The following is an 18,443-nucleotide window of genomic DNA, read 5'->3' as shown; positions in this document are numbered from 1 at the left end:
AAATATGGCGATGCAGTAAAAAGCGTCTTTTAGGGTGTGACAGCATCCAAACTTGAAAAACTTTATAAATCTGGTATCGTTGTAATCGCACCGACCCGAAGATTAAAGTCGTATAATCACTAATACCGCACAAGGAACGTTGTAAAAAGTAAATAAAACCAATTCTTCACCTGCTGTTGATTTGTTCTTTCTGCCTCCCAAAGATCGCAGTAAGACTTGGCTCATATTTATCCTACACTGAATGCTTAAATCCGGGTTTCCTTGTAAATCTCTGAAATACGTGATTCAGACGGAACCCCGGCAGAAGATTCCCTATAATGAGGCAGATAGAGGTACTGTGGGCGCCACAGGACCTGTGATCCGGCGGTGTCCGTCTTTTTAAACGTGCATAAAAGCGCAAGGGGGCCTCAGTTTTGTGCACTTTTGAAAAGGACAACGCATAACACAGGCCAGACGGAGTCCAGAGTAACTCTGCTGCCTCATTATATAGAGTGGATCTCTTGGGGGTTTAATCTGAATCATGTCACTTAGAGATTTAGATGGAAACCCCGATATAAGTGCTCGTCATAGAGCGCTGGATAAATGTGATCCCAAATGTTATGTAAAGTGTTTCTAACAATAGCTTCAACTCAAGCCACAAAAATAGCAAGTCCTCACTCAGATCCGTCATCTGTTAAAGGAAATATAGGGGGCTTTCACGTTACTGGTAGCACAAAGGCTCTGGAAAAGCTATATTGCTCCTCACCCCCCCACCAAAAGAAATCCAACAAATTCTGCACTCCCAAATCCAAATGCCCTCTCCCAGTGTGCCTAAATCACGTTTACTGTCCACATGTTTGGCAGGGGTATAGTTTCCAAAAAGGGGTCACTTGAGGGGGGGATTCTGCTCTTCTAGCACTTAGGGGCTCTGTATATGGAGTCCGCAAACTGTTCTTGGAAGATCTGGGCTCCAGGAGGCAAATATCGCTCCGTCCCTCCGGAGTCTCACCATATGGCTAAGCAGTACTGTACAACCACCGAAATTGTGGCACAAATTTTGGTGCCACTTCCCTGTGTGAAAATGTAGAATTTGGGGTTAAAACTAATATTTATTTATTTATTTATTTTTTAAAATATTCCTTTAGTATCCGAACAAGAAAAATGTTTGGCATCATTAAAAGCGAATGTGTGATAAAACCTGAAAATGTGCCTGGTCATGAACTGGTTAAAGAGGGTTAGGTGTAGGCATCGTGCAGCTGCCCTATAGTTTATGAATACAGTAGTGAGCAGAGCTAGTTTCCTGGACTGCAGGCAGGACGTATAACCTCATCAGCTCCGTGTGATGCCGAGTCTGATGCTCAGACATGATTTTTTCCAGTCCCCGCTGTCAGGCGAAGAACTGTTGTGACTTTTATGCTTTGTGAAGTGAGTTAAAGGCGTCCATCGTGTTCTTGATGTGTTGTAGGTATTAGTGTCCTGGCGGAATGTCTTGATTGTCCAGAGCTGAAGTCTACCGCAGATGATTTCATTCACCAACATTTCACAGAAGTATACAAAACTGATGAATTTTTGCAGTTAGATGTGAAGCGCGTTACCCACCTGCTAAACCAGGATACATTGACTGTTCGTGCTGAAGACCAGGTACGAGGCTTATATTGCTGATGTATGATGTCTACACCAGGATTGCCATCTGTCAGCTCCCACACGGTGCATGGCCAGTGTTAGCTGAGAACACTAATTTATTCTGCAGTATATGTATCACTTGCTATCTTCAGGTTTCATTTCTGCTTTTTCAATTCGCCCGTAAGAATGTTTTAACTGTGATTTTTACATAAGTATCCAGAAATTATAAAAATGAAGGCTGGCAGCACTAGTCTAAACTATTCTTTCTGTATAAAGTTTTATTACATAAACTTTATTTATATGTTTATACACTTTATTATATAAAGTGCTGTAGATTAAAGGGAACCCGACAGCAGATTCATGCTACCTGATGCACGGTAAGCATGTATCAGGCCGTGGCTGCATGATTTCATCCACATATCCATCTGTATATATTAAACATAGTTTAATGGCTGCCGGAGACAGTCTTATAGGAGAATAATCAGACAGACAGGTCCTTGGCGGCTTTCTCTTGCCCGCTGTCCTGGAGTGATAGGTTTCTCGCTGTATGCGAGTATGGGAAGAAACCTATCACTCTTGGGGAGCTGTCCAGGAGAATCTGCCAGGAGCCCACCTTTATGACCAGCCTCCCACTCGGCCCAGTACCCAGAGAATGTTAAACTTTGTTTTCCTCTGAAATGCCACAGCGTTTCGGATTTAAACGTACTTGACTGAAATCGTGCAATGTCTGATACACATTGCCCCTGGATCAGGCTGCATGTGTCCTCTGTCTGGTTCCCTTTTAATATGGTGTAATCTAAAAAATGTATGTACTTTTCATTTATTTGTTTTAGGTTTATGATGCGGCTGTGAGATGGTTAAAATACGATGAACCAAACCGACAACCATTTATGGTGGATATTCTTGCAAGAGTCCGATTTCCTCTCATTTCTAAAAATTTTCTGAGTAAAACGGTGCAATCAGAATTTCTAATACAGGATAACCCAGAATGCCTTAAGATGGTCATCAGTGAGTGAAACCTTTGTTTGCACTATACATGACAGAATGTTGTGAAACCACACACCACATGTATCTTTTAGTTAAAGCTGCATTTTTTGGGATTTTAAGCTTGTTTTTTTTTTATTTTATTTTTTTTAAAGTGCTGATACATGAGAATTATCTCCTGTAAAAATCACTAAAGAAGTTAGGATAACTGCTGCTATGTAACATATGTTCTCTTATTATGTGTGGGGTATATTTTACATTGTTTGGCTAAGTAGGTTACTCAAATGATGAGATCACCTAAACCCATTAATGCAGTAAAAAACAATTTGTAGTTACTGCTAAATTACATGTATATCATTGTAATTGCAGAGGAACAGGTTTTGTATCCAGGCCGTTCAGGCTGAGTTCTCACAAGCGTATTTAGTGGTCTGTATGTGAATCAGTGTCCAATTGACCATGGACCATGTCCCGAATCACAGCCTTATACGTGTATATGTGACTGTAAGGTTAGGTTGGGAGATGCACGATCAGTCAGGACATTACAGTCCATACAGTGAAATTCCCTTGTATGAAACCTGCCTTATCAACACAGAATATTTGGTTATGTTGGCCCAGAGTAGGGGGCTGACACTGTCAAATACACTCCCTCTGCCCACCCAAGAGCAGTGTTTTCTAGTGGCGGCAAAGTACGCTAGCGAACATTTTGGGGAAAAAAAATATAGAAATGAAACATGCCTTAAATGTTAAAAATGCCTTTTTTGGATGGATGATGAGAACCAAACCTTCATTAGCCACCTGGCTTCCCTGACAATCCAACATATGTGTGCTTACGCTCCTTGGGTTTAATTGGGGTGACAGTGTGGGCACCCAACCACTTTCAGGCAGATGTCAGCTGTACATTAATACCTTACATGTGCTGTACGTTACATGGGTTAAAGTTACATCATGGTTACCTGACTTCCACGTATCTTGTTTTGTGTAGGTGGGATGCGATATCACCTGCTGTCTCCCGAGGATAGAGAAGAACTAGCAGATGGTACAAGACCTCGGAGAAAGAAACATGATTACAGGATTGCTTTATTTGGAGGCTCCCAGCCTCAGTCCTGCCGATACTTTAATCCTAAAGTATGTTCTTTTTATTATATATGTATATATTGCTTTAAAATGATCAGAGCTGTTAACTATCGTTAAGAAATTGTTATGTCACTGTAATTCTTGAAGGCTTTGTCCAAGTTTGGTAGTAAACCAGGGTTCCCCACTGTATCTATACATATGATCACTGCTTATTGAGCTCAAACTTCAGAAGATCCATGCAAACTAGGAGCAGGGGCATATGTTCTAAGTAATCTCACTGGGATGGCGTGGCTTAGAGCCTAGGGGGTGTTGGTTGGCGGAAAAGGTACTGCTGGGCATCTCCATGACCTCCCATGCAGTGCTACGCCTAATAATAGGGTAAGGAGCCACTTAAAGATGTTGCAGTGGGCTTATACATTTTGATAAAAATGTTAACTCAGAACTTAGTGTTTATTTTTTATGTTTGGATGTGTGGTCCAAGTTCTTTTCTACAGTTGTGATGGTTAATATCATGTGACAAGGGGAATAAAGTGCTTTTATCTTCCTAAATATACTGTAGTATCTTCAAACCCATTGCTATTGGGAAGGATTTACTTCCTTGACACTCTGATTTGCTCATCTTTTACAATAGAAGTATACAGAATTTTTCTGATGAGGCTTACAATCGTATCTATAATATGATTATTTTGTTTTCTTTTATATTAGGATTATAATTGGTCTGATATCCGATGTCCCTTTGAGAAGCGCCGGGATGCAGCATGTGTATTTTGGGACAACGTTGTCTATATTTTGGGTGGTTCTCAGCTGTTTCCTATAAAGAGAATGGACTGCTACAATGTAGTGAAAGATTCCTGGTACTCCAAGCTGGGGCCTCCGACGCCCAGAGACAGCCTTGCTGCCTGTGCTGCGGAAGGGAAGATCTACACATCAGGAGGCTCTGAAGTGGGTGAGGACCACAGTTTAAAACTAAAGTTGAAAATATAGCAACCTACATAAAGAGACTATCAAATGAAAGTATTGGACATCTGCTTTAAGTTCTTGCAGTCTGCTGTGATTTGAGGACTATCAGGTCTATTGTGTTCAGAGTGTTCCCTTTGGAAAGGGTTCTTTGGATCAGTGAGGGTCATGCAGCCAGTAGCCTCACCAATCTGTTAGATCCTACCATGGCCTTACGCAAACATTGAATGGACCTGAACTGCCCAGTTCCATTCAACGTCTAACGACCACTACCGAATGCTGCAGATAAGGTCCTGTTCTCTTGATAGGCCAACATTATGATATCTGTGTGGGTTGTGGGTCCGGCCCCCCGCTGATCAACTGTGAATATCTCTGGCAAAGGCCGGATGTAAACCTTGAATCCGAGTTGAACTACGCAACTCCATTTCATGTGTAGCGGCTGCTGCTGGATGCTGCAGAGCAATTCTTACTCTCTTGAGCTATAGGTTGAAACCCTAGGAATTAGCGGAGAGATAATTTAAAGAGGACCAGTCACTTACAGGTTCAGGCTATGAAGAGTCATAACTACTACTAAAGCCATCTATGTTTTACTAGAAGATTTAGAAAGCTGTTCAGAGTCTCTTTAAGGCTGCATACATTATAGTGGCTAGTATTGTTCATCTTTATGATATATTTACATTATATTCTGACTCTAAGTTCTTCCTTCCCCTTTTATTCTTTTAAGGGAATTCTGCCTTGTACTTATTTGAGTGCTATGACACCAGGACAGAAAGCTGGCACACAAAGCCCAGCATGCTTACCCAGCGCTGCAGCCATGGGATGGTGGAGGCTAATGGGCTGATCTACGTCTGCGGAGGAAGCTTAGGAAACAACGTTTCAGGAAGGGTGCTGAACTGCTGTGAAGTCTATGACCCAACTACAGAAACGTATGTATTCCCAGAAAATGTGGTGGACTTTGGGAGCCCTGTTCCTGCCATAGGCCAGAGTCTCAGCAGCTATCTCCCCTATGATCATATACTAGTAACATTCACAAAATACATTTTGTTCATGGGAAATCCCTTTAAATTTCCACTTTTAAGCATATTGTTGAATTTAGATTTAAAATGTTTTGGATTTTTTCCCAATCTAGAACCGAATAATGGAGCACAGATCCCTCTAACAATAGAATTGCTTTCTGCCGCATAGTGTTACAGTGAAAGGAAATCTGTTACTAGGTTTTGACTACCTAAGTTGAGGGCAGCATACTATTGAGAAAGAGACCCTGACTCTAGCAATGTTTCACTTACTGGGCTGTTTGTCTTCGTTTTGATAAAATCACTCACCTTATACCTCATGCATTTAAGCAATTAGTGGCTTAGGTCCACTCTTTGTCTACCTTGCATACATACTTGCAGGTGGTATTACCAAGATTTATGATACACAGGGTCCCCTGTTTTCTACACTTGGCATTGCAGCCTTTGGCATTATTTGAGCAATCTATTTTAAATAATTATATATAATAAAGTGTATTTTTATGGCACATATACTACGTTTTCTCTTTCATTAGCATTTATCAAATATTTGCTGCCTGATATACGGTCATGGTCAAAAGTGTTGGCACCCTTGAAATTATTCCAGAAAATTTAGTATTTCTGCCAAAAAATTATTGCAAGTACATATTTTTGATATACACATGGTTATTTCCTTTGTGTATATTGGAAGAACACAACACAAAAAAAACACAGGAAAAAAAAAGGCAAATTGGACATAATTTCACACACAACCCCAAAAATGGGTAGGACAAAATTGTCACCTTTCTAAAATTGTGGGTAAACCATTTTATTTCAAGCATGTGATGCTTGTTCAAACTCACCAGTGGCAAGTAACAGGTGTGAGCAATGTGAAAATCACACATGAAACCAGATAAAAGCTGGAGAAGTTGACTCAATCTAAGCATGGAGAACAGTGAGAGCAGAGGAAAACTGTCTGAGAACTTGAGAACCAAAATTGTTTAACAATCTCAACAATCTCAAGATTACAAGTCCATCTCCAGATCTTGATGTTCCTTTGTCCACGGTGCGCAAAAGTATTCAAGGCGTTTGGAATCCCATGGCAGAGAAAAATTTGATAAAAGGTTGCAGTGCAGGATAGTTCAGATGGATATGCAGCCCCAATCAAGTTCCAAAGAAATTCAAGCTGTCCTGCAGGCTCAGGGTGCATCAATGTCAGTGTGAACTATCCGTCCACATTTGAATGAAGCCCTATGGTAGGAGACCCAGGAGGACCCCCCTGCTGACACATTGTGACTGCAATGTCTGACTGGCCAGACGTCTGACGTAACGGTCACAAGTGATTAATATAAGTCTGTGAGACCCTCGTACTGGCTCTCATAGACTTATTACACTGAGTTGTGACTTCTGGCCTGCCCAGCAAACACTGGAGCGATCTGTCAGTTCACAACCTGCTGTAGACCGACCTGCGTGGTGCTGTTAGAAGGTGAAGGCAGCGGCTGTTATGAGAGTTTTCTGTAAATGTTCACAATATACCATATTATCTTTCTCATTTATTCCTTTAGGTGGACTGAACTGTGCCCAATGATTGAAGCTCGTAAAAACCATGGATTGGTTTTTGTGAAAGACAGAATATTTGCAATTGGAGGACAGAATGGTTTGGGTACGGTTTTGTTGATTTTTTTTTATTTTTATTAATATTATGAACAACTGTTAAACATTTAGCAGAGCTTGTAAGACACATTTCTGATATTATAAAGAAAGCAGCTCTAAGTAAGCAAATGTACCATAAGAAGCACCCCAAGTTTAGAGGAGGAAAAAAAATAAAATAATTTTTAACCAGTCATCAGGCATATCAGGGGTAACAGGTGAGTCTTCTAGTCCGAATGTAGCTTACCGAGGGGAGGGGTGGCAGAGGACCAGGATCACAGGAGGCAGGGTCTTATCTACGTCATTTGACAGCAGGAGTGGGGCAATGCTGCGGACCAGGAGGAGGGGGGTGTCCCTGCGATGCGAGGCAGGATTGGAGTCCCCGCAGTCTTCTGTAAAATGGTGACGTATGCGCAGATTAATAACTCGGCTTGCCGTTTTCCTGAAGCCTTCCGTCAATGTGCGCAGCGGGAGCTCCTCTCCTGCCTCGCACCGCCAGGACACCCCTTCTCCTAGCTCAGGTCCCGCAGCATCGCCCCACTCCTGCCATCGGCTTCCTGCAGCTGCAACCCTTCTGCTGCCTCCTGTGAAGCCCTCTCCCCCCGTTCCCTGGGTATGCTGCATTCGGACTATAAGACACACCACCATTTCCTCCCAATTTTTTGGGGAAAAAAGTCTTTACAGTCTGAAAAGTGCGGTATCTTCAGAGTTCACAATACAAACTCGTTGCTTCTAATACATATTGGTCCTGATGAAACTGGTATATTATTTTGAAAATCTTCATCAGAATAGCTGTATAATCCTGATGTTAAACGTGTTATCACAGAATCTATTTCTCACTTTAGTTTCACAATAATTCTTTCAGTTGCTCAGTGCTGCCCATGTGACCAGTGTGTGTGTATGTATGTACATATGTGTAAACTACATTTCCCACATTCCCATGCTCGCCGCATTCACAAACATTTTCCACATCCCCATGCTCATCCCCATTCACAGACATTTCCCTCGCCTCCATTCAGACATTTCCCACATCCCCATGCTCGCCCCCATTCACAGACATTTCCCACGTCTCCATGCTCGCCCCCATTCACACACATTTCCCACGTCTCCATGCTCGCCCCCATTCACACACATTTCCCACGTCTCCATGCTCGCCCCCATTCACAGAGATTTCTGACATATCCATTCAGAGGTAGGAAGCCGCCATCATAGCAAGTATGAACGGAAATATTAATACTTGTAATGAGAAAACCATTGGTGGTTCAGTGGATGGTACGCCTATTTTTACTTTGCTTTATCTTTCTACACAGCCAATTCTGTGTAGTTTCCGAGAGGAAAATGGCTATTCCTCCTTAATCAGCTGTGATTACCCATTGCCCATGTCCACCCAGTGGAAGAATATCAGTTATCGACATATCATGTACAACCTGACATGAAAGAACTACAGTACGTGTCCATGGGCAACCAGGAAGGAAAAGGATTCTAAGTTACGAGTTTTTAGGAGGTGATTTCCAGAGCTGCAAGGAAACTTTTGGAAATTAACTACATTTGACAACTTTTTTTATTTTACATAATGTAACACTTTTAGGTGAACAATAGAATTAATTAGCTTACTAGTCCAAGTGTAATCAGTCTCTGTCCTCAGAGCCAGACTGACAACTGCAGCTTGTGTGGGGTCTCAGCAGGAGGGAGGACTCTGACGAGCTGTCAATTAGGCTAAGTGGGCGGAGGTCGAGTTACATTTTCATAAAGTATTATATAGCTATTCTGATATGGATTTTCAAAGTAAGTACATCAGCTTCATCTGGTTGGAAAAAAACTTTTTACTAATGCCAGATTTAATCTAAACTTCATACAACAGATACTCCTTAAATGGAGTCTGTGAGCCCAAACTGACGGTATAAAGGAAGCGCATAGCATTGTAGAGCTTTTAGCCCCTACAAAAATTGCACCTTTAGCGTTAATCACTGCTTTTGTTCTGCAGAATCTGGAGTTTAATCCAGTTTGCTAATTAGTGGGTGCTCCTTGCACCTTTGATTGCATTGTGAAATCAATGGTCAGAACATTTTATGCATTACTATGCTAATTAGCATATCTCATTAGACCTCGGTTTCTGAAGAATGGAGGCAGTGATTAGAAAGGGTATGTGCACACGTCCGGATTTCTTGCAGAAATTTCCTGAAGAAAACCGGAAATTTTCTGCAAGAAATCCTTTTTTTTTTTTTATTTGCGTTTTTTTTCTGTTTTTTTCGCGGTTTTTTTAGCATTCTGCAAGCGTAATTAGCTTGCAGAATGCTAAAGTTTTCCAAGCGATCTGTAGCATCGCTTGGAAAACTGACTGACAAGTTGGTCACAGTTGTCAAACATACTGTTTGACAAGTGTGACCAACTTTTTATACTATAGATGCTGCTTATGCAGCATCTATAGTAAAAGATAGAATGTTTAAAAATAATAAAAAAAATAAAAAAATGGTTATACTCACCCTCTGCAGACAGCCAATCTCCTCAGCGGCGTCCGTTCCTATAGATGCCGGTGTGGTTCAGGACCTTCGATTACGTCGTGGCTTGTGATTGGTCGCGTGAGTCACATGAGCGGTCACGCGACCAATCACAAGACAGCGACGTCATCACAGGTCCTGAACCACACCATCTATAGGAACGGAAGAGAGCATGCATCGGAGAGGCGGGAACACTTCGGGGGCCATCAGAGGGTGAGTATATCACTAATTTTTATTTTAATTCTTTTTTTTTTTTTTACCAATTATATGGTGCCCAGTCCGTGGAGGAGAGTCTCCTCTCCTCCACCCTGGGTACCCAACCGCACATAATCTGCTTACTTCCCGCATGGTGTGCACAGCCCCGTGCGGGAAGTAAGCAGATCAATGCACTCCTAGGTGTGCGGAATCCCCGCAATTCCGCATTTTTAATGAACATGTTGCTTTTTTTTCCGCGATGCGATTTTTTCGTGGAAAAAAATGCAACATTTGCACAAAAAATGCAGAATACCCTGTAAATAATAGAAGGCATATGTAAGCGTAAAAACCGCGAAAAATCCTGAACGTGTGCACATGGCCTAATGGTGCGCTTATTATCAGCACTATAGGCCCCACAAGGCCATGTGTATGGTTTATACTGTCAGGTTGCAGGACTTTAAATAGGATCGGTCGCCAGGTCAGAAGTGGCCAGTTTGCTCTTATTTTGTGCCCTTTACTCCCCTGATGATGGGTCCTCTTTAAATGATATATAGCTCCCCGTTATCTAGGATCGCCCTCCCCTTTCAAAGCCTTCTTGAGGTACAGTTTCAATTGATCTGTAACATTGGCCCATCATTTTCATCATTAATAGGGTATTCAGATTTTACGAAAATTAAAAAAAAAAAATTGAGTGACTTCAAAATCTTGTTTTGGTAAACATGACATGAGCTAAAGGTTTCTAATAATTTTTGGGTATCCTTGTTTTTTGGCAATCATCAGAGTACCTTACTATTCTTTTCCCATAACAGTGCGGATTAGTTTAAAAAATGAATAAACATATTTAAAAAAAAAAAACAATTTATAAAAAATAAAAACAAATAATGTAAAAAATATTTTTAAAAAATAAAAATTAAAAATATATATGTACAGAATAAAATCTCTTCCTGTCTGTAAACCTCTTCGATGCCAAAGTTACCAATTGCACAATTGCACTGAATCTGAAGGGTTAAAGAGCTGGTCCCAGCTGTCTGGGCAGGGGGCTTGTGCACTACAGATGCCTCCCATTACAGATGGCACAGGCTCTGTTCATGAATCTGCAGCAGGACCGTGTCATAACTGTGACCGCTAGCTGATATTGGTAAACGTGACATTACCTACAAGACGCCTCTTGTTTAAAGGTGATTAAAGTTCATTTTATCACTGCCATGTTCGGCTACATGCAGGCGCCGGTCAGGTTAGCTTTTTGTGGCGACAGTTTCCCTTTAGATAAAGATTAATGAGTTACTGTCTATGAGTTTCGCATTGGAGTACCCTCCAGCAATGGCAAACAGGTTATGAAATCTGTACGGAAAGATTGACATCTGCTCTAGTTTTATTTTATCCTTTTTTTTACATCTGTGCTTAAAGAGTGTCTGCATTACCACTCACAGCCACTAGGTGACAGCATTTTAGATTGAAAATACCTTTTCACATTCTTGTAGACTGGGAGGCAATCTGAGACCCCGGAGGAAACCCACAAACACGGGGAGAACATACAAACTCCTTGCAGGTGTTGTCCTTGTTGGGTTTTGAACCCAGGACTCCAGTGCTGCAAAGCATCAGTACTAACCACTGAGCCACCGTTCTGCCCCTTATTTCATTCTAAACTAAATTTTGAATTTCAGGTTGATTTATTTATTTTTATTATTATTATTATTATTATTATTACAAACAGAATTTTTATGTGGTTGTTTTGTTTTTGTTTTTTGTTTTTTTCAATGAATGGAAATCATTTTTCTTTTTCTAACATGTTATATTCTGCTATTATTTAGGTGGCCTGGACAGTGTGGAGTACTATGATATTAAGCTAAATGAGTGGAAGATGGTGTCGCCAATGCCTTGGAAAGGGGTGACGGTGAAATGTGCTGCCGTGGGGACCGTCATTTATGTGCTGGCCGGATTTCAGGGAGTGGGACGCTTAGGACACATTCTGGAATACAATACTGAGACTGATAAATGGATCGCCAATTCTAAAGTCCGAGCCTTCCCCGTGACCAGCTGTCTGATCTGTGTCGTGGACACTTGTGGGGCTAATGAAGAGACTCTGGAAACATGAAGACCCCTGTTGTGGCATCCGCACCTTGTAAATGATTATATTTATAAGCCTCATTTGAAGGATTCAATCTGTTGCACATTACAGAAGATTACCAGAGAAGACAAAGACCTGTGGATTGTGCTTCATTCTTTTTCTTTTGCTCTTGTCTCTTCACAATGAGCAGTGAACTGTTTTTGTTTTTTTTTGTTTGTTTTTGTGGACGGCTAAGGTTTTATGTTGCTTAATGTAAACTGTATAAAGATAATCTAGGCACTCCTGCTTCAGAATATGCCAGCCCTGGTGACCGCAGATGGACATTTAAATATATAGGAAGATGTGTTGTCACTTTTAGTTATATGACTTGTTAAAAAGTTTTTTATGTTTACCTTTTGTGTCCGTTTTCTTCTTTTTAAATATAAGTCATGTTTCTCTGTTCTGCCATTTTCTATATTGTGACTGATCTACTAAAGGCTGTGCCTGCAAACTAATATTTTACATTTTTATTTCAAACAAGGATACTAATGGCTACCCATGGTATAACCTTGTGTAGCGATGCGTTTGTAGACTTTTGACACACTGGACATTAAAACTGTGCATAGAATTGCGGTAATATATCCATATACACTGCTGTGTTCACATTTTCATCAAATATTGGACCCATGATCCATGTATCCCATGGCCTGGACATCAGAGTATAATGTTTGGATCATGTATTGGATGCTGGTGCTGCTTGTTTGAATTTTCTTTGTTCCAGTACCTATTGTACTGCAAGCTACCACACCCGATAGAGCCACACTTCAAGCAAATGATGTATTGCGACAGGTCCAATGGCCAGCTGTGCTCCTATCCAGTAACCACTTGTAATACAAAACAAACTTCTATTTATCCCTGCTTCCTACCAGCCCTCCATGTGGAGCGTGGTGTCTGCCGCTCCCTGCACTAGTGGAGCGCGGGGTCTGCTGCTCCCTACCTGCCCCCACATGGAGTGCAGCACCCACCAATCCCTACCTGCCCGTGGAATTCAAAAGGTGACTAGAAAGGTTCCTCATTGTGCTTTCATTTATTATCTTTTTAATGGGGGCCTGTTTGATTCTTTGCTTTCCGTGGTTTGGGCAGCGCAAATCAACAGAGACCAGCTCCTTCATTCTAAAACTTCTTCTTTTCTTTTTGTTTTACTCTTGTTTTAAAGAAAAAACAAATTGAAGCGTGGCCAAGGTGACTAGTCCAGAGTAGGGTTGAGCGAAACGGATCGTTCATTTTCATAAGTCGCCGACTTTTGGTAAAGTCGGCATCTCATGAAACCCGACCCGATCCCTGTGTGGGGTCGGCCATATGGTACGCGATCTTGGCGCCAAAGTCGCGTTTCGTATGACGCGTTTAGCGCCATTTTTACAGCCAATGAAGGAGCGTGGGCAGAGTGATGACATAGGGGTTAGGGCGTGCACGCCTATCATCATTTTATCGCTTGTGCGCAGTAGCGATTTGGAATGTGTAAAACGAAATTTTCTGTGCTGGGACGGAGGGAGAGGGAGGAGAAGAAGAAGAAGAAGAAAAAAATCCCCATTGACGTGCATAGGGTTTCGTGTTCCGGCCGATTTCGCCCGACTCGACTTTTCCAACACTCGGGTTTCGTGAAACATGACTCGACCCTAAAAAAGTCAAGGTCGCTCAACCCTAGTCCAGAGACATCCTTGCTAACTTCTCACCAGCTGCTCATCTAGACTTACACATTCCTCCCGATACACCCACATAGGGAGAGAAGTGTCATAGCTCAGTGGTAGAGGAGAAACTAGCGGTGACGCACCTTCTGGACTAGAGGAGAAACTAGCAGTGACGCACCTTCTGGACTAGAGGAGAAACTAGCGGTGACGCAGCTCCTGGACTAGAGGAGAAACTAGCGGTGACGCACCTTCTGGACTAGAGGAGAAACTAGCGGTGACGCACCTCTTGGACTAGAGGAGAAACAAGCGGTGACGCACCTTCTGGACTAGAGGAGAAACTAGCGGTGACGCAGCTCCTGGACTAGAGGAGAAACTAGCGGTGACGCACCTTCTGGACTAGAGGAGAAACTAGCGGTGACGCACCTCTTGGACTAGAGGAGAAACAAGCGGTGACGCACCTCTTGGACTAGAGGAGAAACAAGCGGTGACGCACCTCTTGGACTAGAGGAGAAACTAGCGGTGACGCACCTCTTGGACTAGAGGAGAAACTAGCGGTGACGCACCTTCTGGTCTAGAGGAGAAACTAGTGGTGACGCACCTCCTGGACTAGAGGAGAAACTAGAGGTGACTCAGCTCCTGGACTAGAGGAGAAACTAGTGGTGACGCACCTCTCTGACTAGAGGAGAAACTAGCGGTGACGAACCTCCTGGACTAGAGGAGAAACTAGAGGTGACTCAGCTCCTGGACTAGAGGAGAAACTAGCGGTGACGCACCTTCTGGTCTAGAGGAGAAACTAGAGGTGACTCAGCTCCTGGACTAGAGGAGAAACTAGCGGTGACGCACCTTCTGGACTAGAGGAGAAACTAGCGGTGACGCACCTTCTGGTCTAGAGGAGAAACTAGTGGTGACGCACCTCCTGGACTAGAGGAGAAACTAGCTGTGACACACCTTCTGGTCTAGAGGAGAAACTAGCGGTGACGCACCTCCTGGACTAGTCGCCTCGCTCCCGCTTTCAGCTGTGTTTTTCTTTTACTCTGAAATGCTGCATAGTTTTAAACATGTTTAAAAAGCAGGATCATGGTGAGGATAAATCCGACAGGCACTGCGTGACTTCAGGAAATGGAGCCATCACTGCAGGAATATTGTTTTTATTTTCTATGGGGCCCTGAAATAATTTACACTTTAGTGAGCAGGCCATTTTTCTCAAATCTGACATGTCACTTTTTGTGGCAATAACTCTGGAATGTATCAACATATCCTGGTGACTTTAAGAGATTATTTTTGTGACACATTGTACTTTTATGTTAATGGTAAATTTTATGTTTTGGATTTATTTCTAAAAATAATAGAAATTTGACATGTAAAAAAAATTAAATGTTTAAACTTTGAATAATTATCCTTTTTAATACAGATTTTCACACCATGCAAAATAGTTAATAAATAACAATTACCTCATGTCTGCTTTACATCAGCACCATCTGTAAAATGTTCTTTTATTTTATTAGAATGTTGGAAGGTTTAAAAATGTAGCAGCCATTTTTCATTTTTTTTCAAGGAAATTTACAAAACTTTTTTTTTTAGGGATTGATTCAGTTCTGAAGTGACATTGGGGGATGTATATATCGTAGACCCCCCCAAAAGTGATACCAGTTTAAAAACCGCACCCTTTAATGTTTGCTAAACTCCTGTCAGGTAGTTTAGTAACCCTTTGGGTGCTTTTCAGCAATTAATACAAGGTGGCATGACAGGAATGAAAAATTGTATTTTTACCATCTAAATCAGTGTTTCTCAACTCCAGTCCTAAAGACCCCACAACAGGTCATGTTTTCAGGATTTCCTTAGTATTGCATAGGCGATGGAATTAGTGCTTGAGCAGGTGATGAAATTATCACCTGTGCAATACTAAGGAAATCCTGAAAACATGACCTGTTGTGGGGTCTTGAGGACTGGAGTTGAGAAACCCTGATCTAAATGTTGCTTACTTCTGAAGAGGTATATACGAGCTATAACCGTCAGACTCTAGGGCTTTATTTGACTGAATTGCCATGGCAAACATCAGGGTCACACAATCATGATCTCGGGGCTGATGGACGGCTGCCTCTAAGGGATTACAGAGCCATGGTCAGAGCCAACTCCGTGACTGATGCAGAAATGAGTACATAGAATAGGATATATAGACCCATTTCAATATAAATCAACATACTAGTAAATCTTGGGGGTACCTTAATTGTATGTTATAAAACCACTCTTCGATCAGGCGGGCTGCCTAGTGCTAACTAAAATGCATCCTGTGTGGCCAGAGGCCACAGTTTACAGAGCCGTCTGGGCCCAAACTGCACCCCGAATGATAAAAAAGTGCAAAAAACATATAGCAATATATGTGAGGTATTAGTTGATTAGATTTTTTTCTGGTGTTTTTTGAAATTTTTTTGGAGGATTTCTAAGTCCTCTTTTTTGATGCTTAGTGATAGGACTCGCAAATGTGGGGACCCTTGACGTGGGTTGCGAGCTTTCATATTTTGGCCATAATATCAACTAATACCTCACATATATTGATGTTTTTTGCACTTTTTTATCATTCAGGGTGCAGTTTGGACCCAGATGGCTCTGTAAACTGTGGCCTCTGTCCACACAGGATGCATTTTGGTTAATACTGGGCAAGCCCGCCTGATCTAAGAGTATGGGCGTTACTAATAGGCTGTAAGCCAGATGCTCTGCATCACCTGTATGTGAATAACGCTGCATACAGATTATTAGCTTTTGTGCAGTAGTGTATCAAACAGCCACCCCCTCCATGGATTGGTAGGTTGAGAGTGGCTGTTTCATCGGTGTTGCTGCCATCTTTATTAACCGGGTCCACTACACCCTGATAGTGCATTTGTTTGGAGGACGGGGCAGGTAAGCGTCTCTACCTGTTTTCTGGTGTTTTTTCATAAAAGGGATCAGAAGTTTGTCTAATGCCTGTGTTTTACATTAGGACCTGTTCCTGCTGTCTTTCTTTACTGCGCCCGGTGGGTTCTGCCTGAATCCCCTATAGAATCATAGATTGCAATGACAGGAATGGAGTTCACATGAATTCCACATGTGATGTATTTTTTTTCCGAACGTGTCCATATGTTCCAACAGCCACAGAAAAGTCAGACACTTTCAGATGAAAGACACAAACAGACTGAGGGTAGGTGCAGATGGTCAGTAAATGCTGTGCTTGTGCAGCATCTAATCCACAACAGCCAGTTCTTACAGCATAGTGGATAGGATTTCAAGAGATCCCATATCCACTATATGTGCACAGATGCCTGCGTATCACCCGTGGAGATGGACATGTGGCGCATATTTCCTAACCACAGCATGTCTATTTACCGAATTTTTCGGACTATAAGACGCACCGACCATAAAACGCACCCAAAATTTTCAGAAGGAAAATTAATGCATCAAATGGGAGTCCATCTTACTGTCCTGAATTCAGCTTACCCGGGGGAAATTGGCAGCGCTGGCGGAGTGGTCACAGGGGGTGCTTGGTGGTCCAGCGAAGATATGACCCAGACTAGTGCACAGGTTCGGTGGTGCTCTGGCTTCGGTGACATTTTGTGAAAGCCCGTGGCCTCTGCACTTCTATTGCTTTGATGCTGTGGCCTCCAGGAAAATGTCTGCCGGAGGCGGCGCATGCACAGATTGAGATCTTGGGAGGAGAGATCTCAGAGCCGGGATCTCAATCTGAGCATGCGCCGCCTCTGGCAGCCATTTTCCCAGAGGCCAGGCTGATTCCCCAGGTGCAGATTGAGATCTTGGCAACGAGATCTCGGAGCCGACATCTCAATCTGCGCATATGCCGGCAGCCATTTTCCCAGAGGCCACAGCATCAAGGCAATAGAAGTGTGGGGAGCCCCCGCACACCACCAAACCTGCCGCACCAGGCTGGGATAGGAGTGAGATCATCGCCCTGCAGTGTCGGACCAGTGGAAGAATCACCCAACTCCTGCTGCCACCACGCTAACTGTAAGTACATTCCGACTATAAGACGCACCCATGTTTTCCCCAAAAAATTTTTTTGGGGAAAAAGTGCGTCTTATAGTAAAAAAAAAAATACGGTATCTTGTGGAGACGCCAATCTCTACAAGATAATTTCCACCCTACAATGCATTGGACAAGGTGAATCCGCACTGTTCAGTGATCACAGAGGAGTCACCTCGTTCAATAGCCGGCAGCAGACATGTGCTGTGTCCAAAGTGCTGCCAATTACTGATTGTGCGCACCCAGCCTAAGAATCTAAATCAGTCAATTTCAGGAAAAAAACAACAAATTCATTTGACCTCTGCTTGTGTCAGTGCAGTCTGTGGCCCCGTCAGGGATTTATGAGAATCCTAATTTAGAGGGATTCAGGCAGAGCCCCCTGATGCACTGCAGACGCTCAGTGTGAACAGGGCTTAATATACTATTGTGTACTATACTATTCTGTGCTGTCCCAGTACAGCGGCCAGAAGACACTTTTTTGTATAAATCTGTTGCCGTCGTCTTTCAGCATTTCTGCATTTTTTTCCCTATTCAAATGAATGCAAAACAAAAATGCAAATGAAAAGGCTGCAAAAAAGCTGAATATTTCCTACCAACACTGTAGATCAATCCACAGCAAAAATGGTGCGTGTGAACCGACACTACAGGGGTTTTCTGAGAATGTAAAAATAATTAGCGTGAAATGATAAATTCCCCGTGGCTCCAGCACTGATGCTCCAGGGGTCTCTGCCAGTCTCAGCACTGGGCT

General features: G+C 42.5%; 1 protein-coding gene across 3 annotated transcripts in view; it reads left to right on the top strand.

The window, feature by feature from the left end:
* KLHL7 (kelch like family member 7) overlaps positions 1-12,408 on the top strand; it is a 28,525-nt gene extending 16,117 nt beyond the window's left edge. For all 3 annotated transcript variants that reach the window (XM_077268768.1, XM_077268767.1, XM_077268769.1), the window contains exons 5-11: positions 1,445-1,620; positions 2,436-2,610; positions 3,569-3,711; positions 4,366-4,606; positions 5,342-5,543; positions 7,172-7,269; positions 11,761-12,408. In XM_077268768.1, the coding sequence (XP_077124883.1) occupies positions 1,445-1,620; positions 2,436-2,610; positions 3,569-3,711; positions 4,366-4,606; positions 5,342-5,543; positions 7,172-7,269; positions 11,761-12,044 (1,319 nt within the window). In that variant the 3' untranslated portion in view covers positions 12,045-12,408. The remainder of the gene's footprint in view (positions 1-1,444; positions 1,621-2,435; positions 2,611-3,568; positions 3,712-4,365; positions 4,607-5,341; positions 5,544-7,171; positions 7,270-11,760) is intronic.
* Positions 12,409-18,443: the final 6,035 nt, after the last annotated feature.

Source organism: Ranitomeya variabilis, chromosome 6 (assembly GCF_051348905.1).
Source record: "Ranitomeya variabilis isolate aRanVar5 chromosome 6, aRanVar5.hap1, whole genome shotgun sequence".
NCBI lineage: Eukaryota > Metazoa > Chordata > Amphibia > Anura > Dendrobatidae > Ranitomeya > Ranitomeya variabilis.
This window is presented reverse-complemented; position numbering and strand designations above follow the sequence as displayed.